Source organism: Artemia sp. Qi Xiang Cuo, chromosome 8 (assembly GCF_049724085.1).
Source record: "Artemia sp. Qi Xiang Cuo chromosome 8, ASM4972408v1, whole genome shotgun sequence".
Taxonomy (NCBI): Eukaryota; Metazoa; Arthropoda; class Branchiopoda; order Anostraca; family Artemiidae; genus Artemia; species Artemia sp. Qi Xiang Cuo.
Window position 1 is genome coordinate 26,117,205 of NC_142801.1, and position 27,994 is coordinate 26,145,198.

The 27,994-nt window shown below is 35.5% G+C and overlaps 1 protein-coding gene across 1 annotated transcript in view; it reads right to left on the bottom strand.

Annotated features, from left to right (window-relative positions):
- The window catches only part of LOC148949278 (uncharacterized), a 328,547-nt gene extending 301,115 nt beyond the window's left edge, over positions 1 to 27,432 (bottom strand). The window contains exons 1-3 of the mRNA XM_089092668.1: positions 27,279 to 27,432; positions 21,752 to 21,887; positions 17,029 to 17,154 (exon numbers count right to left, since the gene is read on the bottom strand). Coding sequence (XP_088948794.1) covers positions 17,029 to 17,154; positions 21,752 to 21,887; positions 27,279 to 27,357 — 341 coding nt within the window. The 5' untranslated portion in view covers positions 27,358 to 27,432. The remainder of the gene's footprint in view (positions 1 to 17,028; positions 17,155 to 21,751; positions 21,888 to 27,278) is intronic.
- Between the last annotated feature and the right edge of the window lie 562 nt (positions 27,433 to 27,994).

Genomic DNA, 27,994 nt, shown 5'->3' on the forward strand with positions numbered 1-27,994 from the left:
AATATTTTGAACTGATGAGCTCTCAGCAATTAATATTATTACGCATCAAATATTCAGTTTAATTTATTAGTTCTTTCTAAAGTTGTTCAAGACGAATGTAGTTTCACTACAAACAAGAGTTTGGATACTGCCCCCTTCCTTAACTGTAAATAAAAACCACAAGCCTACTGGGTCATTGGCACTCAACTGGAAATAAATTTACATCACAGGAAATAAATCCTTAACTGTAATAAAATTACAGTGAAATAAATTCTTGAACTGATGGATTTTTCAACAATTATTATCATTATACATCAAACATTCAATTTGATGTTTTTTATATTTTCCAAGACTGTTAAAGACGCATATAGTTGTCATTAAATCGCCAATGATGCAGTAGGTTATAGACTTCTACAATAAGAAAAGATGGCGATACCCAAACTCTTATTTGTAGCGATTTTTGTCGTTTTAAGCTTGATTTGCATATTCAGCTTTATTTGCACATTCATATTCAGTCAAATGAGCACTCTCTGAAGTTTATACGAGTATTCCTTTCATAAGAACTATATATTCCCCAGGGCATAAACTACGACGCCTGCCTCTGGGCCCTGGGGTTGTGTTGACACCTGAGTTTTTGCTATTTGATTTTTGAACAATTTTTAACTTAATGGCTATCTCAAATTTTTAATCGGATGCATTCAGGAAAAAAGGGCCGTGGGGGAGGGGGGCTAGTTGTCTTTCAATCTCTTTTGAATTTCAAAAACTGAACTATAATTTTATTTTCCACTCAAATTAGCATTCTCTGAAGTTTTTACAATCATACCTTCCATAAGAACCATATATCTCCCCAGGGCGTATCTTACAACGCCTGCGTTCGGGCTCTGGGAGTCGTTGCTGTAGGATCTTTGCACTGTTTGTTTTTTTAAAATGGCTATCTCAAAGTCCTTATCAGATGGGTTTGAGAAGAAAGGGCGTGGGGGGAGCTAGGTGCCCTCCAATCTCTTTTGACGCTTAAAAAGTGAACTAGAACATTCAATTTCCAATCAAATGAGCCCTATTGAATTTTATATGAGCATCCCTTCCATAAGAACCATATATGCCCCCGGGGCATAGCTTCCCAAGGCCAGAACATAATTTGCACTTTACTGAAACAATACAATTGTTCTTACTTTTATAACTTTAATAAATCAAATAATATTAATATTTTGAATACTAAATATCAGTATTTGTATGTTAAACTGACAATGCACATTCATTTGTATTTTTTTCAGTAAAAGTGCAAATTATGTTCTGGCCTTGGGAAGGCAAAGGGGTTTTGAGTCCAAGCTGTGTTAATTTCTGCTCGTTTTGAGTTTGACTCGGTTATTTATTGTAATTTCTGTTCGTAATGGGTTTCATTTATTTATTATTGCTGATTTGCGGTAATTTTACGCTTCGTAGATTATTTGATTTTATTTTTGCTCATTTCTTGTTTAATGGAGTTCTCTTTTTTTTGAAAAACTTATTTTGTGGAAAAAGTTTTTTTTTAATTAATTTCTGTTCGTTTTATATTGACATAGTCTTTTCAGGGAAGAAGAAAATAAAACATTAAATCTTTTCGTTTTTTTTAGAATTTATAGTTTGGTCTTCTATTTGTATGCTGGAGAAAAATTTTCAGCAATTTTTAACAACTAACACCCTTTTAAAAATCAGGACACAAATAGTGACGTTTACTTTCGTTTCATACCTCCTCTAGTTGACCTGAAATGGAAAAATTGATACAATTCGCAAAAAAAAATCTGCTTACTTTCTTTGATAGGTTGGATACGCTTACGCTATTTTTACTTGGTTAAATTTTGAGAGCAGAGGTAGCCCCGAAAGGATATTGCTGAGAGGCCTTATTGGGAATTAGCATTAACACAGCGCATTTTGATTTAATGTTAATACAACATTTAGATTCAAACATAAAGGCAAATGGGAGGGTGGGCGTGGTAGGGAGATTAGTTGCCCTCTGATTACTTTCGACTATTAAAAATGGCATCAGCCCTTTCTATTTTCAATCAAATGAGCCCATTTCGAAGTTCCTACGATAACTCCTTCAATACGAAGTGCCCGAGCATGGGAAAAAATGCATTGTGCCAAAATCGTTCTTTACTTAGGCAGCACTATTGCACTGCCGATGACTTTTTTTCCCGAGAGGCTCTTAATATGGAAGGGGTCTTCCTTATAAGGGTTAAGGGTTATAAGTTATGCCCTGGGGGCATATATGGTTCTTATGAAAGGAATGCTCGTATAAACTTCAGAGAGAGCTCATTTGATTGGAAGTTCTTGTTCAATTTTTAAGCGTAAAATATATCGGAGGGTAACCAGCCCCCCCCCTCCCACGCTCTTTTTCTCAAGTGCATCCGAAAAATTCTTTGAGATAGCTCTTTTGTTAAAAATAGTCCAAGGATCATATAAAAAAGGCTTCGGTGTCGATACAACCCCCCAAGGCTCGGAGGAAGGCGTTGTAAGTTATGCCCTGGGGGCATATATGGTTATTATGGAAGGGATGCTCATAAAAGCTTCAAAGAGGGCTCATTTGAGTGGATGTTGAAAGTTCTAGTTCATTTTTTAAGAGTCAAAAGAGATTGGAGTGCACCTAGCCCCCCCCCCACCACGCCCTCTTTTTTAAAACCCACCTGATAAGAACTTTGAGATAACCATTTTTTTTAAATCGTTCAAAGACCATACAACGAAAAATCTGGGGTTGACACACCCCAGGACCCGAAGTTAGGTTTTTTAAGTTATGCCCTGGTGGGATGTAAGGTTCCTATGAAAGAGATACTCGTCTAAACTTCAGAGAGGACTCATTTGATTGGCAATTGAAAGTGCGAGTTCACCTTTTAAGAGTCAAAAGAGATTGGAGGGCACCTAGCCCCCCCCCCTCCATGCCCTTTTTTCTCAAACCCGTCTGATAAGAACTTTGAGATAACCATTTTTTTAAATCGTTCAAAGACCACATGACGAAAAATACGGGGTTGACAAAGGCCCCCCCCTCCCAGGGCCTGAAGGCAGGCATTGTAAGTTATGCCCTGGGGAGATATGTGGTCCTTATGAAAGGGATGCTCGTAAAACTTCAGAGAGGGCTAATTAGATTGGAAATTGAAAATTCTAGTTCAGTTCAGTCTAGTTCAGAATTGTTCAAATGTCAGATAACAAAATCTCAGGTGTCGACACAACACCCCACGGCCCGGGGGCAGGCGTTGTAGGTTTTACCCTGGGGCATATATGGTTCTCATGAAAGGGATACTCGTATAAACTTAAGAGGGGGCTCCTTTTATTGGAAATTGAATGTTCGAGTTCACTTTTTAATAGTCAAAAGAGATGCGAGGGCAACTAGCCCCACCCCACTCCTTCTTTTTCCAAACCCATCTGATGAAAATTTTGAAACCAACATTTTGTTACAAATAGTTCAAAGGTCGGATAAGAAAAACTCTGTTTTAAATACAACCCCCCCCCCGGGCCCGGGAGAAGGCGTTCTAAGTTATGCCCTAAAGGCATATATGGCTTATGAAAATGATGCTTGTTTAAACTTCATAGAGGGCTCATGTGATTCGAAACTGAAAGTTCTAGTTCGCTTTTTAAGAGTCAAGAGATTTAAGGGCAACTAGCCCCCCCTCTCACGCTCTTTTTCCCAAACCCATCCACTGCAAATTTTGAGATAGTCAGTTTTTTAAAAATGTTCGAAAATATTAGATAACAAAAACTCCGGTGTCAACACAACCCCCCAGGACCCAGGGGGTTGGCGTTCTAAGTGTTGTCCTGGTGGCGTGTATGGTTCGTATGAAAGGGATGCTCGTATTAATTTCAGAGAGGGGTCATTTGATTGGAAATTGAAAGTTTTAGTTCGCTTTTGAAGAGTCAAAAGATATCCGAGAACACCTAGCCCTCCCCCCCCCACACACACACTCCTTTTTTCCCCAAGGCTTGCTGATAAAATTTTTAAAATAGCCATTTTATTAAAAATGATTCAAACGTCAAATAAAAAAAACTCCTGTGTCAATGCAACCCCCCAGGGCCCGGAGGCAGGCGTTGTAAATAATGCGCTGGGGGCATATATCGTTTTAGGAAAGGGATGCTATTACAATCTTCGGAGAGGGTTGATTTGATTCTAAATTGAAAATTCTCGTTCTCTTTTTAAGAGTCAAATGAGAACGGAGCGCAACTAGCCCCCCCCCATCCCATTCCACACCCCAAATGCATCAAATAAAAACTTTTAGATACACATTTTGTTAAAAATAGTTCAAATATCATATAACAAAAACTCCGGTGTCGACATAGCCCCCCAGGGCCCGAGGGTAGGCGTTGTAAGTTATGCCCTGGGGGTCTATTCGGTTGTTATGGAAGGGATGCTCATATATACTTCATTGAGGGCTCATTTGATTGGAAATTGAAAGTATTAATTCTCGTTTTAAGAGTAAGAAGAGATCGGAGGGCAGCTAGCCTCCTCCCACACTCCATTTATTTTTTTCCCAGAGACACTTCATATATAAGGGGTTGTCGTATAAACTTCAAAAGGGGCTCATTTCAAAGGGGGCAAACTTTTTTCACTTTGATATTGTTTCTTTGATGAACATTTGATTTTTTTTTTTTTAGGTTAAATTTTGAAATAAGGAATTTTTAAAAACTTGAAACTTTTTGCAATCAAACACGAACAAAAATTAATTAAAAAAAAAACTTTCCGAAAAAACAGTTTTCCAAAGAAAAGTAAAGGCCATTTTAAACTGAAACTCAGCAGATACAAATACCTGTTAAAACTCAAAACTACCAGAAATTACTATTAAAGAATAAATGAAACCCTAAACGAACAGGAACTAAATAAACAATCATAGCAAAAAACTAACAACAAATAATAATATAAATGAATAAATAAATCTGAAAGCGAGTAATGCTTGGATTGAATATGAAAATCAAGCTTAAAATGAAAAAAAAATATTTTGCTACTGAAGTATAAAATAAACTTAAAACGAAAAGAAATTAAATAAACAAACATACAATAGATATTAATGTAAATGAATAAATAAACCTTAAAACGAGTCAAACAAATTGAATATGCAAATCAAGCTTGAAACAAACAAAAATCAAAATTAAGAGTACTGTTGTTTGTAGTGAAACTATATTCGTCTTGAACAACTTAAGAAAGAACTAATAAATAAGACGGAGTATTTTATGTATAATGATATTAATTGCTGTGAGCTCATCATTTCAAAATTTTACTGTAATTTTAATTTTGATTTTCAATGTTAAGTACAAAAGAAAATATTTGTAATAAAACTGGTTTTCAGTAAAGTGCCAATGACGCAGTAGATTTTAGACTTTTACAGTGAAGGAAGGAGATGATACACAAACTGTTGTTTGCAGTGATTTTTGTTCATTTCAAGCTTGACTTGCATATTCAATTTAAGTTTCACTCCTTTTAAGATTTATTTATTCATTTACATTAATATCTATTGTGTGTTTATTTACATTGACTGTTTATTTAATTTCTGTTCGTTTTAAGTTTCATTTAGACTCAATAGCAAATTTTTTTTCGTTTTAAGCTAGATTTTCCTATTAAATCTAAGCATTACTCACTTTAAGATATATTTATTCATTTATATTATTACTTGTTTTATGTTTTTTCCTATGATTGTTTATTTAATTTCCGTTCGTTTTGGGTTTCATTTATTCTTTAATAGTAAAATCTGGTCATTTTGAGTTTGAATTTTACTGTATCTGCTGAGCTAAAGTTTAAAATGGCCTTTACATTGCTTTGAAAAACTTATTTTTCGGAAAGTTTTATTTTTAATTAATAAATAATAAAACATTGCAACCGTATGGCCTTTACTATTGGCAACGCTATAACGTTGCCTCTGATTACAAACAAGAAAAAGCCTATCGCTTTTTCTTAATTGAAATAGCAAGAGACGACCTGGCAACAACCTACGATTTTGACATCATTGATCAATCTCTAACATGATCACCATAAATATCCAATTCTTTTGATGTATGTATTGGTATAAAAATTCCGTTTTTTGAAGTTTCAGTTACTATTGAGACGAGTCGCTCTTACTATACAGTTCTTTACCACGAACTTTTTAATTGTTTCAATAATTAAATATCTTTGAAAAGACTGCAGCATGAAAAGACATCAAAAATGCAGTTTTTTTGTAAAAAGTGATTCTATTTTTATTTTTTTTTAATTATTATTTAAAAAGGCGCTAGAACTTTTGATTTCTGTTTGAATAAGCTCTCTCGCGACATTCTAGGACTACTGGGTCGATACGATCACCTCTGGGGAAAAGAAAAAAAAAACAAACAAACAAAAAAACAAATAAACATGCATCTGTTATATTTCTTCTGGCAAAAAATACCAAATTCCAAATTTTTGCAGCTCTACAGTTCAGTTCTCTAATACGCTGAAACTGACGGTGTGATATTCATTAAGATTCTGTGACTTTTGGGGGGTGTTTTCCCCTTTTTGGAAAATAGGGCACATTTTCCCAGGCTCTTAACTTTTGATGAGTAAGACTAAACTGGATGACTCATTGATTGGCAATTGAAAGTGCGAGTTCACCTTTTAAGAGTCAAAAGAGATTGGAGGGCACCTAGCCCCCCCCCGCCATGCCCTTTTTTCTCAAACCCGTCTAATAAGAACTTTGAGATAACCATTTTTTTAAATCGTTCAAAGACCACATGACGAAAAATACAGGGTTGACAAAGGCCCCCCCCCCCACCCCGGGCCTGAAGGCAGGCAGTGGAAGTTATTCCCTGGGGCGATAGGTGGTCCTTATGAAAGGGATGCTCGTAAAACTTCAGAGAGGGCTAATTAGATTGGAAATTGAAAATTCTAGTTCAGTTCAGTCTAGTTCAGAATTGTTCAAAAGTCAGATAACAAAATCTCAGGTGTCGACACAAAACCCCACGGCCCGGGGGCAGGCGTTGTAGGTTTTACCCTGGGGCATATATGGTTCTCATGAAAGGGATACTCGTATAAACTTAAGAGGGGGCTCTTTTTATTGGAAATTGAATGTTCGAGTTCACTTTTTAATAGTCAAAAGAGATGCGAGGGCAACTAGCCCCACCCCACTCCTTCTTTTTCCAAACCCATCTGATGAAAATTTTGAAACCAACATTTTGTTACAAATAGTTCAAAGGTCGGATAAGAAAAACTCTGTTTTAAATACAACCCCCCCCCCCCGGGCCCGTGAGAAGGCGTTCTAAGTTATGCCCTAAAGGCATATATGGCTTATGAAAATGATGCTTGTTTAAACTTCATAGAGGGCTCATGTGATTCGAAACTGAAAGTTCTAGTTCGCTTTTTAAGAGTCAAGAGATTTAAGGGCAACTAGCCCCCCCTCTCACGCTCTTTTTCCCAAACCCATCCACTGCAAATTTTGAGATAGTCAGTTTTTTAAAAATGTTCGAAAATATTAGATAACAAAAACTCCGGTGTCAACACAACCCCCCAGGACCCAGGGGGTTGGCGTTCTAAGTGTTGTCCTGGTGGCGTGTATGGTTCGTATGAAAGGGATGCTCGTATTAATTTCAGAGAGGGGTCATTTGATTGGAAATTGAAAGTTTTAGTTCGCTTTTGAAGAGTCAAAAGATATCCGAGAACACCTAGCCCTCCCCCCCCCACACACACACTCCTTTTTTCCCCAAGGCTTGCTGATAAAATTTTTAAAATAGCCATTTTATTAAAAATGATTCAAACGTCAAATAAAAAAAACTCCTGTGTCAATGCAACCCCCCAGGGCCCGGAGGCAGGCGTTGTAAATAATGCTCTGGGGGCATATATCGTTTTAGGAAAGGGATGCTATTACAATCTTCGGAGAGGGTTGATTTGATTCTAAATTGAAAATTCTCGTTCTCTTTTTAAGAGTCAAATGAGAACGGAAAGCAACTAGCCCCCCCCCCATCCCATTCCACACCCCAAATGCATCAAATAAAAACTTTTAGATACACATTTTGTTAAAAATAGTTCAAATATCATATAACAAAAACTCCGGTGTCGACATAGCCCCCCAGGGCCCGAGGGTAGGCGTTGTAAGTTATGCCCTGGGGGTCTATTCGTTTGTTATGGAAGGGATGCTCATATATACTTCATTGAGGGCTCATTTGATTGGAAATTGAAAGTATTAATTCTCGTTTTAAGAGTAAGAAGAGATCGGAGGGCAGCTAGCCTCCTCCCACACTCCATTTATTTTTTTCCCAGAGACACTTCATATATAAGGGGTTGTCGTATAAACTTCAAAAGGGGCTCATTTCAAAGGGGGCAAACTTTTTTCACTTTGATATTGTTTCTTTGATGAACATTTGATTTTTTTTTTTTTAGGTTAAATTTTGAAATAATGAATTTTTAAAAACTTGAAACTTTTTGCAATCAAACACGAACAAAAATTAATTAAAAAAAAACTTTCCGAAAAAACAGTTTTCCAAAGAAAAGTAAAGGCCATTTTAAACTGAAACTCAGCAGATACAAATACCTGTTAAAACTCAAAACTACCAGAAATTACTATTAAAGAATAAATGAAACCCTAAACGAACAGGAACTAAATAAACAATCATAGCAAAAAACTAACAACAAATAATAATATAAATGAATAAATAAATCTGAAAGCGAGTAATGCTTGGATTGAATATGAAAATCAAGCTTAAAATGAAAAAAAAATATTTTGCTACTGAAGTATAAAATAAACTTAAAACGAAAAGAAATTAAATAAACAAACATACAATAGATATTAATGTAAATGAATAAATAAACTTTAAAACGAGTCAAACAAATTGAATATGCAAATCAAGCTTGAAACAAACAAAAATCACTGCAATTAAGAGTTTGGGTATCACTTCCTTTTCTCACTGTAAAAGTCTAAAACCTACTTCGTCATTGGTGCTTTACTGAAAACTATATGCGTCTTGAACAGTCTTGGAAAGTATAAACAACATCAAATTGAATATTTGATATATAATGATATTAGTTGTTGAAAGAGCCATCAGTTCAAGAATTTATTTCACTCTAATTTTATTTTTATTTTCAATGCTGTTAGAACTGGAAAAGAAGATATTTATAATACAAATCGTTTTCAGTGAAGTGCCAATGATGCAGTAGGCTTTTGGTTTTAATTTACAGTTAAGGATGGGGGCAGTACCCAAACTGTTGTTTGTAGTGAAACTATATTCGTCTTGAACAGCTTAAGAAAGAACTAATAAATAAAATTGAGTATTTTATGTATAATGATATTAATTGCTGTGAGCTCATCAGTTCAAAATTTTACTGTAATTTTAATTTTGATTTTCAATGTTAAGTACAAAAGAAAATATTTGTAATAAAACTGGTTTTCAGTAAAGTGCCAATGACGCAGTATATTTTAGACTTTTACAGTGAAGGAAGGAGATGATACACAAACTGTTGTTTGCAGTGATTTTTGTTCATTTCAAGCTTGACTTGCATATTCAATTTAAGTTTCACTCCTTTTAAGATTTATTTATTCATTTACATAAATATCTATTGTGTGTTTATTTACATTGACTGTTTATTTAATTTCTGTTCGTTTTAAGTTTCATTTAGACTCAATAGCAAATTTTTTTTCGTTTTAAGCTAGATTTTCCTATTAAATCTAAGCATTACTCACTTTAAGATATATTTATTCATTTATATTATTACTTGTTTTATGTTTTTTCCTATGATTGTTTATTTAATTTCCGTTCGTTTTGGGTTTCATTTATTCTTTAATAGTAAAATCTGGTCATTTTGAGTTTGAATTTTACTGTATCTGCTGAGCTAAAGTTTAAAATGGCCTTTACATTGCTTTGAAAAACTTATTTTTCGGAAAGTTTTATTTTTAATTAATAAATAATAAAACATTGCAACCGTATGGCCTTTACTATTGGCAACGCTATAACGTTGCCTCTGATTACAAACAAGAAAAAGCCTATCGCTTTTTCTTAATTGAAATAGCAAGAGACGACCTGGCAACAACCTACGATTTTGACATCATTGATCAATCTCTAACATGATCACCATAAATATCCAATTCTTTTGATGTATGTATTGGTATCAAAATTCCGTTTTTTAAAGTTTCAGTTACTATTGAGAGGAGTCACTCTTACTATACAGTTCTTTACCACGAACTTTTTAATTGTTTCAAAAATTAAATATCTTTTAAAAGACTCAGCATGAAAAGACATCAAAAATGCAGTTTTTTTGTAAAAAGTGATTCTATTTTGATTTTTTTATTATTATTATTAAAAAAAGCGCTAGAACTTTTGATTTCTGTTTGAATAAGCTCTCTCGCGACATTCTAGGACTACTGGGTCGATACGATCACCTCTGGGGAAAAGAAAAAAAAAACAAACAAACAAATAAACAAAAAAACAAATAAACATGCATCTGTTATATTTCTTCTGGCAAAAAATACCAAATTCCAAATTTTTGCAGCTCTACAGTTCAGTTCTCTAATACGCTGAAACTGACGGTGTGATATTCATTAAGATTCTGTGACTTTTGGGGGGTGTTTTCCCCTTTTTGGAAAATAGGGCACATTTTCCAAGGCTCTTAACTTTTGATGAGTAAGACTAAACTGGATGAAACTTAAATATTTAAGGTCAGCATAAACATCTGATTCTTTTGATGTATCTATTGATATTAAAATTCCGTTTTTTACAGTTTCGGTTACTATTGAGACGAGTCGCTTTTACTATTCAGGTAGCTACCACGAACTGTTTGATTCATGGTCTTGCTGGATTCTGTATGGTGCTTCAAATGTCTGTATAAAGTTAGATAGATTTTTGAGTGAACAGTAATCTAAATGCTCATTCAGCCCTTCATCACTGGTTCTTGGTACAGTACATAGAAAAACTCAGTTTTCTCTTTATGTCTTATCAAGCAACAAGGATTAACAATTGGGGGAAAATGGTTCAGAATTAGACAAAATCTCTTTCCAGTTTCGTCATAATAAAGCATTGTATGCCGACTCCTTGATTTTGATTTTACCATGGTGTCTTTAACCCGTAAAAGCTATTTTCCCATAAAAAAGAAATTTAAGAAACACTAGGAAGCTTTCCTCCATCGTTTAATCCAGCTTTATATAATTTTTTCATGACAACACCATTACAAAATGCCTGATGGTGCCAAAATAGTAGCATCATATAAAAAAATATTATTTCTGGACTGTAAAGGCTTTATACGCTGCAAGTTATAGACTAAAGTCTTCATGATCGAAAACTCTTAAACTGTTGTTTCAAAAGCCCCTTTTGAACCCATTCCTATTTACATTGGCAAGTGGTTAATAAAAAATAAAGAAATTTAAAAAACTACCAAGTAAAAAATATCATTCAATTACAAAGCTGATTCGTTAATGATAAATGATATTTATTCTTATTTCAATCAAAGCCAAAATTGCTTAAGACACCAATTCTTGGGAATTTTGAAAAATATACTCGGGAAATGTTTTCTTTTCTTTATTTTTTTTCTCCAGTACTATGTGGTCACACGAACATCGTAGGGATCTTTTTTTTTATATAGAAAGCACCACCAGAAAGTTCCAAATTAAATTGACAATGATTAAAAATTCAAAGCTGCTGCTATGTATAATAAACACTACCGTCGATGCCTTCTTTAATAGCTTTTTTTGTAGTAAAAAAGTTTTAACAATTGGTAAAACTTCGGTTTGTTCACTATATCTCCCAATTTTTCTCCAAATTCTATCTTACTATTAATTAAAAAAACTTTCTCCACAAAATAAGTTTTTCAAAGAAAAGTAAAGAACCTCTATACCTTTCCAAGGCCAGAACATAATTTGCACTTTACTGAAAAAATATAAATGTTTTTATTTTTATAACTCTAATAAATCAAATAATATTAACATTTTGATTACTAAATATCAGTGTATGTATATTAAACTGACAATGCACATTAATTTGTATTTTTTCAGTAAAGTGCAAGTTTTCTTCTGGCCTTGGGAAGGCATAGGGGTTTTGCGCCCAACTTATGTTAATTTCCGCTCGTTTTGGGTTTGACTCGGTCATTAATTGTAATTTCTGTTCATTTCGGGTTTCATTTATTTATCGATGCTGATTTGTGGTTGTTTCACGCTTGGTACATTATTTTATTTTATTTTTGCTCATTTTTGGTTTAATGGAGTTCTTTACTTTTTTTTGAAAACTTATTTTGTGGAAAAAGTTTTTTTTTTTAATTAATTTCTGTTTGTTTTATATTGACATACTCTTTTCAGGGAAAAAGAAAATAATACTTTAAATATTTTCGTTTTTTAAGACTTTATAGTTTGACCTGCTATTTGTATGCTAGAGAAAAATTTTCAGCAATTTTTAACAACATACACCCTTTTAAAAATCTGGGCACAAAAATTACTGTTTAATTTAGTTTTATACATCCTCTAGTTGACCTGAAATGGAAAACTTGATACCATTCGCAAAAAAATCTGTTTACTTTCTTTGATAGCTTGGATACACTTACTTCATTTTAATTTGGTTAAATTTTAAGAGCAGAAATGGGAGGGTCGGCATGGGAGGGTTGGGATGGGAGGGTGGGAGTGGAAGGGGGATTAGTTGCCTTCAAATCACTTTCGACTATTAAAAAGGGCAGCAGCCCTTTTTATTTTCAATCGAATGAGCCCTTTTCGAAGTTCCCAAGACAACCCCTTCGATACGAAGTGCCCTGGTCTGAACAACAACAATAACAAAAAATAATACATTATACCCATTTAAATCTTTACTATAAATATGTCAAGCCTTCCAATCACTTTCGACTATTAAAAAGGGCACTAGGATTTTCGATTTCCAATCGAATGAGCCCTTTTGGAAACGACAACGCTTTCTATAAACACTTTATATGCCCCCAGAGCATAAATTACAACCCTATACCCTAGGGTCTGTTAGGGGTGTTGTCATCCTCTAAGACCGAATTTCAAGAACTTTCAACTACGTTAAACAACATGGCTATCTAAAAATTTTGATTGGATGTGTTTGGGGATATGGTCGGCGTCAGAGGGGCGGTAGTCGCTCTCCAATCACTTTCAACTATTAAAAATGACCATAGCCCTTTCAATTTCCAATCAAATGAGCCGTTTTGAAGTTTCTACGACAAAACTTTCAATAAAAATCTTATACGCCCCCAGGGCATAACTTACAACCCTTGCCCTGAGTGCGGGGGGGGGGGGGTAGTGCCAATTTCAAAGACCTAATTTCTGGAACTTTCTACTACGTTGAACAAAATGGCTATCTGAAAAAAGACCTAATTTCAAGAACTTTCAACTACGTTGAACAAAATAGATATCTCAAAATTTTGATTGGATGTGTTTGGGAAAATGGTGGGCGTGAGAGGGGCGTTAGTCGCTCTCCAGTCACTTTCAACTATTAAAAAGGCACTAGCCTTTTCAATTTCCAATTAAATGACCCCTTTTGAAGTTTCTACGCTTTCAATAAAAACCTTATACGCCCCCAGGGCATAACTTACAACCCTTGCCCTGAGGGCTGTAGGGGGGAGGGGTTGTCATACTTAAATATCTAATTTCCAAATTTCCAAAACTTTCAACTACGTTGAATAAAATGAATATCTAAAATATTGATTGAATGTGTTTGGAGAAAAGATGGGCGTGTGCGGAAGGTTAGTTGCCTTCAAGTCACATTTAAATATTAAAAAGGGCACTAGCCCTTTGAATTTCCAATCGAATGAGACCTTTTACAATTTTCTACGACAAAGATTTCAATAAAAACCTTATATGCCCCCAGGGCACAACTTATAACCCTTGCCCTGAAAACTGTGGGGGGAGTGTCCTGCTCAAAGGTATGATTTCCTGAACTTTGAACTGCGTGGAACAAAATGGCTATCTCAGAATCTTTATTGGATGTGTTTGGGGAAATGGTGGGCGTGGAAGGGGTGTTAGTTTCTTTTCAATCAGTTTCGACTATTAAAAAGGGCATTAGCCATTTCAATTTCCAATCGAATAAACCCTTTTTGAAGTTTCTACGACAACGCATTATATAAAAACCTTATATGCCCCCTGGGCATAATTTACGACCCTTGCCCTGAGGGCTGTGGGGGAGGGTGTCATCCTTGAAGACCTAACTTCCAGAACTTAAATTACGTTGAATAAAATGGTTATCTCAAAGTTTTGATTAGATGTTTTTGGGGAAAAGGTGAGCGTGAGAGGCGGGTTAGTTGCCCTCTCATCTCTTTTGACTATTTAAAAGGGCACTAGCCCTTTGAATTTCTAATCAAATGAGGCTTTTTTAAAGTTTCTACGACAACGCCTTCTATAAAAACCCTTATATGCCCCCAGGGCATAACTTACAACCCGTGCCCTAAGGGCTGGGGGGGGACTGTCCTCAAGAAAGTAATTTCTATCTGGAAATCAACTACGCTGAACAAAATGGCGATCTCAAAATTTGGATTGGATGTATTTCGGAAAATGGTGGGCTTGAAAGGGGTGTTAGTCGCCTTCCAATCACTTTCGAATGTTAAAGGGCACAAGCCACTCCAATTTCCAATTTAATTAGCGCTTTTCGAAGTTTCTACGACAACTTCTTCGATATGAAGTGCCCTGCTCTAAAGGACAAAATTCATAAATAATACATTGTGTCAACATCGTTCTTATATGCCCCCAGGGTATAACTTAAAACCCTTGCCCTGAGGGTTGTGGGGGAGTGTCCTCCTCTTTACTTAGTCCCCGTTTCTTGTCTCGTTCTCGAGTGTCCCCGTTCTTTACTTAGGCAGCGCGATCGCGCTGCCTATGATTTGTATGACAACTTTCTATATGAACGTTATATGCCCCCAGGGCATTACTTACAACCCTTGCAATGAGGGCTCTGAGGGGGTTATCATTCTAAACAGACCAAATTTCCAGAACACTTAACTACGTTGAACAAAATGGATATCTCAAAATTTTGATTTGATGTGTTTTGGAAAATGGTGGGCGTAAGAGGGGCATTAGTCGCTTTCCAATCACTTTCAACTATTAAAAAAGGCACTAGCCCTCTCAATTTCCATTTGAATGAGCCCTTTTGAAATTTCTAAGACAACGCTTTCAATAAAAAACTTTATATGCCCCAGGGCATAAGTTACAACCCTTGTACTGAGGGCTCTGAGGGGGTTATCATCCAAAAAAACAAAATTTCCAGAACTTTCAACCCCTCTGAACAAAATGGATATCTAAAAATTTTAATTCGATGTGTTTGGGAAAATGGATAGCGCGAGAGGGGCGTTAGTCGCTATCCAATCCCTTTCAACTATTAAAAAGGCACTAGCCCTTTCAATTTCCAATTGAATGAGCCCTTTTGAAGTTTCTACGACAACGCGGAGAGGGGTTGTCATCCTTCAAGACCTGATGTCCAAAACTTTCAACTACGTTGAATAAATGGGCTATCTAAAAATTTTGATTGGACGTGTTTGGGGAAAAATTGGGCGTGAGAGAGGGTTTAGTTGCCTCAAGTCACTTTTGAGTATTAAAAAAGGCACTAGCCCTTTGAATTTCAAATAGACTGAGCCATTTTTCAAGTTTTTACTACAAAGATTTCAATAAAAACCTTATATGCCCCAGGACATAACTTATAATCCTTGCTCTGAGGGTTGTGGGGGAGTGTCCTCCTCAAAAATATATTTTCTATCTGGAAATCAACTACGTTGAACAAAATGGCTATCTCAAAATTTTTATTGGATGTGTTTGGGGGAATGATGGACGTGGGGGGGCGAGTTGCCCTCCAATCACTTTCGACTATTAAAAAGGGCACTAGCCGTTTGAATTTCCAATCAAAAAAGCTTTTTTTAAGTTTCTACGATAACGCTTCTTTAAAAACCTTATATTCCTTCAGGGCATAACTTAAAACCCTTGCCTTGCGGACTCTGGGGGAGTGTCCTCCTCAAAAACATATTTTCTATCTGGAAATCAACTACTAAAATGGCTATCTCAAAATTTTGATTGGATGTGTTTGGGGGAATGATGGGCGTGGGGGGGGGGGGGGGCTAGTTGCCCTTCAATCACTTTCGATTATTAAAAAGGGCAGTAGAACTCTCAATTTCCAATCGAATGAGCCCCTTTTGAAGTTTCTATGACGACCCCTTCCATATGAAGTGCCCTGCTCCAAAGAAAAAAAAATGAATAGTCCATTGTGCCAATATTGTTCTTATATGCCATCAGTGCATAACTTAAAACCCTTGCCCCGAGGGTTGTGGGGGAGTGTCCTTCTCAAAAACATATTTTCTATCTGGAAATTAACTACGCTGAACAAACTGGCTATCTCAAAATTTTGATTGGATGTGTTTGGGGGAATGATGGGCGTGGGGGGGCTAGTTGCCCTTCATTCACTTTCGACTATTAAAAAGGGCACTAGCCACTCCAATTTCCAATCGAATGAGCCCTTTTCGAAGTTTCTGTGACAACTCCTTCGATACGAATTGCCCGGGTATGGAGAAAAAAAAAACACATTGTGCCCGCATCGTTCTTTGCTGAGGCAGCGCTATTGCGCTGCCTATGATTGTGTATGCCTAGAGTAAAGACTGTATCCTATTAATGATAAAGCGTGACAAGAGAAAAGCTATTTCTAAATCTGGAGCCAAGTTCAAAATTCAACGACTCTCCCTCCTCCCTATCCAGACATTAAAAAAGCCAATTATAATATTTGACTAGCGACCAAAATGAGAAGCAAATTTTTGGCTTCTAATAGGCGCAAGTTCAAACTCAATCTTAGGCCTTGGGTTGACTTGAGTCAAACAGGGTTTGATTTTAAAGAGGCTGAATTATATGAGGGTTGAATTAAACGGAGGTTGAGTTAAACTGGGTCCAGTTGAACAAGTGTTCAGTTCAATGGTGGCTAAGTTTAACGGAGTTCAAGTTGAATGGACTTCAGTTAAATGGGAGTTTAGTTGAACAAGGGCTCAGATAAAGAAGAGAAAGAGAGACAGAGAGAGAGAGAGATATAAAGAGAGAGAGAGAGAAAGAGAGTTGTCTGTTTTTATTTTCTCCATGGTTAGCTAATAAAATTGTTCACATTGGCTTGTCAAATGCTTGCTTATGGATTTTTCTTACTCACTTGAGAAGTTGCAGCACCTCATCTTTGTCCATTTTTACGACGTTCTTTGTTCCAACGAATATGACATAATCACCAATTTTCAAACCTGCTTCATCTGCTGGTGCCCCATGCTCAATAGCTTGGATTCTATATGGGCAAATAAACATATATGCATTAAAAACAAAATTTCAACCCTAAGGGATGATACAGATTTCTTACTCAAATCCTTGACCACTGCAATTTTTTGTTACCCAAATAAATGCGAGCAAAACGATAAAAACTTGAAATAATTATTCTTCATTGTATAATAATTTCTGTTTGGGAATAGTCTGTATCTTACTTTTCCAGTCCAAAAAAGGGAAGTTCCATACTACTCGAACTAATTGCGCAATGCCATCTGCAAAAATTACAATGAAAGGACAAACATTCAGGGGGGCTCATTTTCAAAAAATCATTATGATTTCTGAAAATATTTCTGTTTATGTTATTGAAATAGTCAATTGTTTATATGCAAACATAGGAACAACCATTTAAAAAAGTGTGGGTGATACGGTTTAATTTAATGATAGCCTTTTGCAACTTTAAATAACCAAATAAACATCCATTTAGAGAAGCAAAACCTGAAATATTTATTCCTTATTTTATAATAATATTTTCAGAAGTAATTTGTATTTAAAGCTCTGGTTCCAACAAGGCTTGCCGCTCTGCTCGAATTAAATGTATTTTGTCGGGCAAAAATTGTTATCGGAGGTTTGTAATGTTATCATAATCCTGTTCCTATTAATTTCTGGGCTCAATTCACGTTATTTCATTGAAACACCAAATACCAAAATGAAGTAGCATCTTTGTCGAAACTAAATTTAAAAAAAAACAAGCTTTTTCAACTGAAAGTAAGGAGTAACCTTAAAGCTTAAAACAAGCAGAATTTATTACGTATTTGAGGGGGGCTCACCCCCTCGTCAATACCTTGCTCTTTACGCTAAAGTTAGAATTTTGCTCCAATTCTTAAAGAATTACCCCTGAATCAAAGGCCATTTAATTAGATTAAATAGCTCTTGAAAGTACTAAAAAAAACTTTAGTGTAAAGAGTGAGCTATTGACAAGGGGGTGAACCCCCTCATATAGACATAGTTGTTTTATATTTCGACTATGCTGAACAAAATTGTCATCTTAAAATTTTAATCCAGTGGCTTTGGGAAAAATTGAGAGTGGGAGAAGGCCTAGTTGCCTCCTAATTTTTTGGTCATTTAGTTTTTTGGTCACTAGAGCTTTTAATTTTCGTTTGGATGAGCCCTCTTGCGCCATTCTAGGATCACCCCTGGGAAAAAAAATCCGTGATCTTTGTTCGAACAAAAAATACAAAATTCAATATTTTTCCAAATAGGACCTTGAAACCTCTACAGTAGGGTTCTTGGATATGCTGAATCAGATGGTGTGATTTCCATTAGGACTATACGTCTTTTAGGGGGTGTTTTCCCCTTTTTAAAAATGAGGTAAATTTTCTCAGTCTCGTAACTTTTGATGGGTAAAACTAAACTTGAAAAAATTTATATATTTTAAATCAGCATAAAAGTCCGATTCTTTTGATGCATCTATTGGTATCAACTTTGGAATTTCGGTTACTATTGAGTCGGTCGCTCCTTTCTTACAGTTCGTTACCACGAACTGTTTGATTTACGGGAATATAGGACATGCACCCATGAATCAAGATCGAACACTCAGTTAAGAGAAAAATGTAGCATTTATTCCGAAGAAAATACTAGAAAAAAATATAAAGTAAAACGCAAATATTCCACTTTTTGGCATCATTTAACAAACGTTTATTTGAGTACCAAAAGTTGCACAGGGCAGCCACCTAAAGAAAAAAAATCATTTGGTAGTGTTGCGGAGAATAGTCATCCAAGATGTGGCGGGGTATTTAGGGGAGGTTTGTCCAGAGAAAAGAAGCTTTATGACAAAAAGATCATTAGATTATTTTCAAAGGAGAGCCGTGGCTGGTGGCATCTTACCGACTTTTTAAAAATTAAAAAAAAGACAATTACGTTAATGACACAGGCAATTGCTTACGTTGGCTCACACACATACAGTTTCAGGAGAGACGGGGGGGGGCACTGTTGTTAATTTTTCCCTAGGCAACATCAGCCCTTGGAAAGGTCCTAATGAAATTGACTTACATACGAGTTGAGCTTTTTAGAGTTTGAATATATAGAAACCGTTCTTGTGGAATGATGGATATATAAATTTTTTTTATTAATATACAATCAAATATACAAATAATAACGCAAAGAAAATTTAGGAAATAGCAATAGAGAATGCGCAGAATATAAATGTTGTTCATGATAGAGCAGGGCCCCATGCACTCAGTAAAAATCGGCAGCCTTGACGTAATCTTATTAGTCCGTCCGGTCATAATAACGCAAAAAATATTTGGCAAACAACAATAGAGAATGCGCAGAATATAAATGTTGTTCATAATAGAGCAGAGCACCATGGACTCGGCAATAATTGGTAGTCATGACACAATCTTGTTACTCCGTCCAGCCATAATAACGCAAAGAACATGGGACAAACAACAATAGAGAATGCGCAGAATATAAATGTTGTTATGATAGAGAAGAGCCCCATGCACACGGCAAAAATCAGTAGCCTTGACGCAATCTTATTAGTCTGTCCGGCCATAATAACGCAAAAAATATTTTGCAAACAACAATAGAGAATGCGCAGAATATAAATGTTGTTCATGATAGAGCAGATCCCCATGCACTCGGCAAAAATCGGTAGCCTTGACGCAATCTTATTAGTCCGTCCGGCCCATAATAACGCAAAACATATTTGGCAAACAACAATAGAGAATGCGCAGAATATAAATGTTGTTCATAATAGAGCAGAGCACCATGCACTCGGCAATAATTGGTAGTCATGACTACTCATGACACAATCTTGTTACTCCGTCCTGCCATAATAACGCAAAGAACATGGGGCAAACAACAATAGAGAATGCGCAGAATATAAATGTTGTTCATGATAGAGCAGAGCCCCATGCACTCGGCAAAAATAGGTAGCCTTGACGCAATCTTATTAGTCCGTCCGGCCATAATGACGCAAAAAATATTTGGCAAATAACAATAGAGAATGCGCAGAATATAAATGTTGTTCATAATAGAGCAGAGCACCATGCACTTGGCAATAGTTGGTAGTCATGACACAATCTTGTTACTCCGTCCGGCCATAATAACGCAAAGAACATGGGGCAAATAACAATAGAGAATGCGCAGAATATAAATGTTGTTCATGATAGAGAAGAGCCCCATGCACTCGGCAAAAATCGGTAGCCTTGACGCAATCTTATTAGTCCATCCGGCCATAATAACGCAAAAAATATTTTGCAAACAACAATAGAGAATGCGCAGAATATAAATGTTGTTCATGATAGAGCAGAGCCCCATGTACTCGGCAAAAATAGGTAGCCTTGACGCAATCTTATTAGTCCGTCCGGCCATAATGACGCAAAAAATATTTGGCAAAGACCAATAGAGAATGCGCAGAATATAAATGTTGTTCATAATAGAGCAAAGCACCATGCACTTGGCAATAGTTGGTAGTCATGACTACTCATGACACAATCTTGTTACTCCGTCCTGCCATAATAACGCAAAGAACATGGGGCAAACAACAATAGAGAATGCGCAGAATATAAATGTTGTTCATGATAGAGCAGAGCCCCATGCACTCGGCAAAAATAGGTAGCCTTGACGCAATCTTATTAGTCCGTCCGGCCATAATAACGCAAAAAATATTTGGCAAATAACAATAGAGAATGCGCAGAATATAAATGTTGTTCATAATAGAGCAAAGCACCATGCACTCGGCAATAGTTGGTAGTCATGACACAATCTTGTTACTCCGTCCTGCCATAATAACGCAAAGAACATGGGACAAACAGCAATAGAGAGTGCGCAGAATATAAATGTTGTTCATAATAGAGCAGAGCTCCATCCACTCAGCAAAAATCGGTAGCCTTGACGCAATCTTATTTGTCCGTCCGGCCATAATAATCATAATACTTATCACAGGAAAAATGGCTCTCAATAACTAGACCATCATATACAACAAAAAACCTGAAAAAAATATGAAGAAAACATCAGAGAGCTTTACGAAGATTTTTAAAGGATTATTTTAACTTGTAAATGGACAGAGGAAACCCACAACTTGTAATTCTTCTACCACCTTTTAACTCAAAAGAAAAACATAAAGAAAGATAGGCTATATTAGCAATACTTTTGATGTAACACAGAAATCAGACAAAAAAAAATCGACCATTTGAATTCCCATTAAAATCTCATTCCAAATATGATAAAGTCACTACTGTCACAATTTCGCCTTATTGTCTCCTTTAATGCCTGAAATTAGTCCTGGGCTATGCGCAAAACTCTGCTGATTCTGTTCGTTTGCAATATTGTTGTACTTATTTCTCACATAAAGTTGATTCATAACACCAAATAATCCCAGTGACCATGAAAATTATATATAGACTGCTCCTATATCCAGGTGTCAGATCCGAGGAAGGAGGCTGAGAAATTATTACAATAGTAACAATTACTACTGTTTGGAAAGAGCAGTGACTAGGGAATCAAACATTATATACAATTTTTTGTTATCTTATTTCTGTTTTATATAAAAAAGTTAAAAAGATGTCAACTATATCTTATGAATGATATGCCTAAAATGGGACTTATAATTTTACCTTGGTGGTTTAGTCCACGAAACTGAAAATCCGAATCCATTTGAGCCACGATTCAAACTGATTGCAGTGGTATTCAGAGTTCTTCTTGATCGAATGCTGTTAAGACTTGTGCCATGAGCATTTTGTTCTTCGCCAGCTAAAATTATTTATATTTTATTCAGACCTCTTTGAAAATCAAAACTATTCTTAATTAACATTTGATTTAGTGTTCATCAAGTTACTGCATTCAATTTTATTTGAATCATGTTTGCCGGTTATACCAAGTTAAGTACGCAATTGAGCACTTTTTGTGTATATTCTAACTCTAATTATAGAATGGGACGCGTTCTTACGGGTTCATGCCTTGGGCACAAGGCTGAAAACGTTAATATGCTGGGAAAAATCTAAAATAATCTTAGTCTTTTCGGTGAGCCATTTTTTTCAAGTTGAGAATGTGTCCAACTATTGAATTAAAATAAATAAAAGAGAAGTTTTTGGTAATAGATTTTGTCCAGGCCTTAGCTGTCATGCGACAATTTAGCTTGACCGTTCATTCTTCCAAATTTTCAAATTAAAAATATGTTATAGTCATGTCAGGTATTTTGATATTCAACATTATCAGTCCATGTTAACTAGGTAATCAATGACTCAAAACATATGGAAAAGTTAAACAAATCCATTTAATACCGCAAAGTATACAGAATTGCTAAAAAGTCATTAAATACTTTGACAAAGGAAAATTCGTATGAATATAGGCGCAAACCAACACATGTATGATTCTAGGAACGAGCTTCAGATAAGCTTCAGACTTCCCATGATCTATGAATACACATATTCATTAGGCCTGTTTTTTCACTCATCAATGTGCTAAGATCTTACACTTTTTGTCAGAAAATGCTAAAGAGGGAAGTCTTTGAACTAAGGTCTCACATCTTTTGTGGTTTTTATGCAAACATCTTCCATTATTCTGCCCTGATCAGCGGTCTGAGAACAATGATGAGTATAGCATCAAAGTTCTTTCATCATTGTTCTATGTGGCAGAACTGTGGCGTTCTTCACACTTTTTGCTAACATCAGTGAGCTGTAAGATCTTAGAACAAAGATGTTTTAAAAACGATAATCTTTGCAGAAAGATGTAAGATCTTAGTGCTAAAAAACGGGCCTATTATCTTTTTGGAATTTTACACGCAAGGGGGATGACAACTCAGCTTTATCCATCTACCAAATTACAGTTTTAAAATTAGATTCTCAAAACTAATGAAAAATACGTTGCAAATAGCTTATGAGCTTCATTTGTCACGTCTAATTGCTAAAATCAATAAATGCAAAATATTTTTGAATAAGAAGAAGTCTAATCATTTCCTTTAACATCCTGAAATAAATTCTAATGACTCAAATAAAGAACATGAGACAAGGCTTCGTCTTTCTTCCCCACTTTAAACCTTATTCAAAAACTAGCTTGTAAGCTAAGGAGCAAGGAAAATGTGCTCAATATCTAGCCATAAGGCAACCAAATGAAATGATGCTACAGATCTGCTACCAAATAATGCGACATAGATCCATTAGTCTGATCTTCCTTTGAAGTGGAATATTAGGGAAGCTTTTTGGGTATAGAGCAGAGGCCCATGGTTCTCAGATGTTGCTTTCACCGCTCCAGACAAGGGACTCCTCCATAATTTATTATCAGTATAAAGCTGCACATCTTTAAAGCTGTATATAAACTGTATATTTAAAGCTGTATGTATTTATTTGGGAAAGCCAACTTTCATTTGACCCTAGATCGATAATCGATAAGGAAAATCTTTGGCAATCTGTCATCCGCAAAACGTGTCCTAGCAATCTCAATCTTTTTCTTGCTATAGCCCCAAAAAGCAAAACCGATCCACATTTTTCGCACAGCTTATAAGTTGAAACACAGTCCGTCAGATGGCTATCTAAGACTCTGGAAAACATCTAAAAGAAGTGCTTTCATCTTCCAAAGCGTTCACGTTTCAGAACAATGCTTGACAACTGTTATCACCGTAGACCTTCAAATTCAGTGCTTCAGATAACCCTTTAGCAGAGGTTTCATGGCCCTACATAAGTAAATGGAGAAATTGAAGTTTTTACATGACGGAGTAGCGTGTATTTATTATTTTTTTCAGCTACTACTTCAAACCAATAAACCTCCTAGATTATTAACAGAGGCATCATTTAAGTGAAAATTGCACATTCTAATGGTGTTTCCGAGTAGCAAAATCTTTCATGCCACAATAAAGTTATATTTTCTACCGTCTTGTGACCAAAAACAACAGTTTTTGCTTGAACAGGGCTAAAAGACAATCACATGAAAATTTTGAGATAGCTAATCGATTTCGAGCTATTGAATAGCTATTTATTCATTTTCCCATTTTCAGAAGCCATAAAACTGCGCGGTGACGCAGATGCTCCTTAAGGTTAATGAAGTGCCTACATAATATACAGCCAATTTTAATAATTCTCCTTAAGCTTCATTTAACTTATTTGATTGGCTTGAGGCATCATAAAATTATGCACATTGGCGTATAGTTATACATCACCAATTAGGGATGAGGCTCAGTGGATTTTCTATGCAAGGGGAGGGTTGTTTCAAAAAGTACATTTGCATGCTGAGGCGCATTTAAGAGCAACTTTATATTTTTCGATCTTACAATGGGCCTTCAAATTAAGAAAGAATGAGGAGGTGAGGGATTTTCTCCCAGTTCCCCATTTGAGGAATATCTTTGGATTACACCAATAATATGGATGCTGCAGGTTGACAGCTCCCATCTTATTGAAGAACTAGTTTTAAGCGTGGTATTATTTCATATGTTTTCATATGTCATATGTTTCATATGTTATTTCATATGTAAGATTATATTCATATGTTTAAATGCTTGGACAGAATGGGTAGGGACGGGGGAATCCCTTAAGAAAATTATGCAAAGAGGTCCTCAACAAAACGTAAATACGATAACTCTAAAATTTACTTCTTACTCTTCAGGCCCCTCCCAAAAGGGGCACATACAGAATCTTTTTTAGGGGTGGAGGCGCAAAAAAGGTTGATCCGATAAACTTGCGTTAGGAGCCAGTTTAATTAACGTAAACCTGCGTTAATTAAGTAAATTGCACTGATTTAGACGACGTTAGGGGGAGCGCACCCCCCTCGCCCCCTGGATCCACCACTGCCTTCCCATCCCACTGAAAAATACGTTTACGGGTGCAAGTTTCCAGGAATGCTTATCATTTTTTAAGCATTGTTCTGAAAATATTAATTAAAGGTAGAAAAGAGGAACTAAGAGGAAAAGTGGCAGCTTCCCTTACACTACAGAAGGCCTAGGATTTGCTCATCGAAAGCAATTAGCATTTGCACATTTGCAGAATTTTAGAAGAGGGTATTGACCACCCACAAAAAGGGGTGAAATCTTCAGAAAATTGTATATTTATATTTATATTGTATAAGGCAGCATGAGCCTTAAGGCTACCACCTGCTAAAACACAAAACTTAGTATTTTTCTAGAGAATTATAGTCACACATTCACGCTTGTTTTGTTGTTGTTGTTTTCCAAGTTATAATCATATCGATTCCGGAGTTGTATAATAGAAAAATATAATTTTTGTATTTTGTCCCATAAAAGAGGTCCAAGCAGCACCAATATGCCATCGAGAAAAAAAATCTTAGAAAAGGCATTAAAAAGGTATCGACCTCCCAATTTCATGGCCTATACTGGGTCACGGTTTACCATCTGTACCTAAGAATACATGCAGTCAATGAAAATGAGCCGTTATTACAGACTAGTTGTCCAATAAAACTTAAGACTACAGAGTTTCTGCACAATTAGAAGCAATTGCATTCTTTTATGTATGCTGTAGTGGGTTTATTTTGAGAATTAAAAAGTGTAGTCTGTAGTTTCCATAATTATGTTAATAAAGTATTATATTTTAATGCTTTTGTGGTATTTTCCATTAGGATTAACCTAACTTCACTTCTTGGGTGGGGTGGAAATATTTAACAAGTACTGAATTTATATGTAAATGACTACAGGATGAATCGTGCAGTAGGGACGCTATGGGGGTAAAATCTCCACTCGTTTTGCGGAAAGAATGAAGGCTATATCCAGGGGATGAGTTACTGGGTTTGAAACCCCCCTGTCTGACTCGTAAAAACGTAACACAAATACATATATATATATATATATATATATATATATATATATATATATATATATATATATATATATATATATATATATATATATATATATATATATATATATATATATATATATATATATATATATATATATATATATATATACAAAAATAAATTTGATGCGTTTTTTTTAGTTTGATTTGTAACCTCACCCCCTAACAAAAGTTCTAGAATCGCTCTTGGAAACAATAGTTTATTTAGGAAAGCGATATTTTAATTTGAAAATTAAATATACTAAATGAGCGGTTTTCTTTGCTCACTGTCATGCAAAAGTTAACTTTAATGCAAATGAGCTGAGGGGCTGGTATCTCTTCTTTTATTTAGAATAACCCTGGATATGACATTAAATATGTTAAGAAAATTATACATTTTTTAAAGGAAACTAAAGAGCAACATTAGAACTTATAACAAACAGACATTGATCCTGTATATAAAGGGGCTGTCCCTTCGCAATCCCCCATTATTTATGCTAAGAAATTTAATTTCCCCCTCCTAATACTTCAAAAACGAATGCTCTAACAGAAGGAAAATTAGTTAAGGATTATTTTTAGACAACCTCATGAAACGTAGGGCTTATTGATATGCACGTATTTAATCTATACCATCTTCAATAGAAGTATTACAATAGCGATTGGTAATAAATGCTTCCAATAAACCTCTTACTATATTGGTTCCATAAAAAAGCTTTCTGTAAAGCACTATAAACATTTTGCATAAAAACGGGGACGATCAGGATGGGGGTGAAGCCCTCCCTCCCATACAGATGATAATTCTGCTCTGCTAGACGTTACTGGCTCTCATGGAGGACATATATAAATCTTTAATTTTATTTGGAAAAACATTTTTTTTAAATAACAAAAGCAACATTGCATAGCATAAAACTACAGGTCCTCACAAACTTCATAAAAAGGTATGTAGCGACAGAATTCACTGATATATAACTTTTCGTATGAGAACCGCTCAGTATTCTGGAAAACTCTTGTTGCTTAACGACCCATGAGCTTACTGCTCAGGGGAAATTACAAAGCCCAGAAATCTCTTTAATTCTGTCATCTAAATACTTAATGCTAAAAGATACTCTTAAAGCCACAAACTTACGATATTCCAATCTTGCTTTTCCTGGAAGTTTCCTTCATACTTTGATACCTTAAGTGTGTACTTATTCTCTTAATTCCCGCTTAAGCTATAAATGTAAATTGTTTCTCAAGGATATTACCAATAATGTAATCATGACTACCAATGCTCAAATTTAAAGGATAAGCGAAACAGCATTTTGTGACTTAGCACGATTTCCAATTAGAATATGCGTCTTATTTGTTAATTGAACTGATTTATTACCTTCACCGTCTTCTTCATCAGTACTGGGGTAAATATCATCCAAATCATTACCTACTACTGCCCCACTCAAGTCGTCCATGACTTTCTTTGCGCTAAATAGCCCACTTGTATCAGTGTCTTTCGATGAAATAGTTTATAATGGCCACCAACTTCTTAAAATTATAAGGAAAGAATGATACAGCAGGCTACTTATTGATTTACTGAACACATTGCGTTGTGAATTTTTCTTGGCTACATGCTAAAAGAAACCATATAAGTATAAGCTTCCGGCTTTCGAGCCGGATGAAGTAAATGTAGGAAAAATCAAAGGGATTACTTGGACTATCGTCATCTGATACATCTGATACATCTTCCCTCGTCGCCATGGTCGAGCCATACTCGATCACTTCACTTCTCGATCACTTGCCGTGTCATCAGAACATTGCTGTCTGGAACGAAAAATTTCACATCTATCCTCAAATAATAACTAATAGTAGGGGAAAGATACGGAAAAAAAATGGTCGAACCAGGAAAAAATTGGTATAGAAATTATTTTTGCACCACTGTGTTCAGAAAAGAGAGCTCTACAACATATCAAAAATCTAAATCTCCATCCCGTTACGAAATTCCCTTTTTTTCACGTTTTTTGCGCCTATTTTTTAGATATTTCTAGAATCCGAGAATGAGGAACCGTGAAAAGAAAAGTAGTTTATTGATGGTTTCCCTTTTAAGAAGCG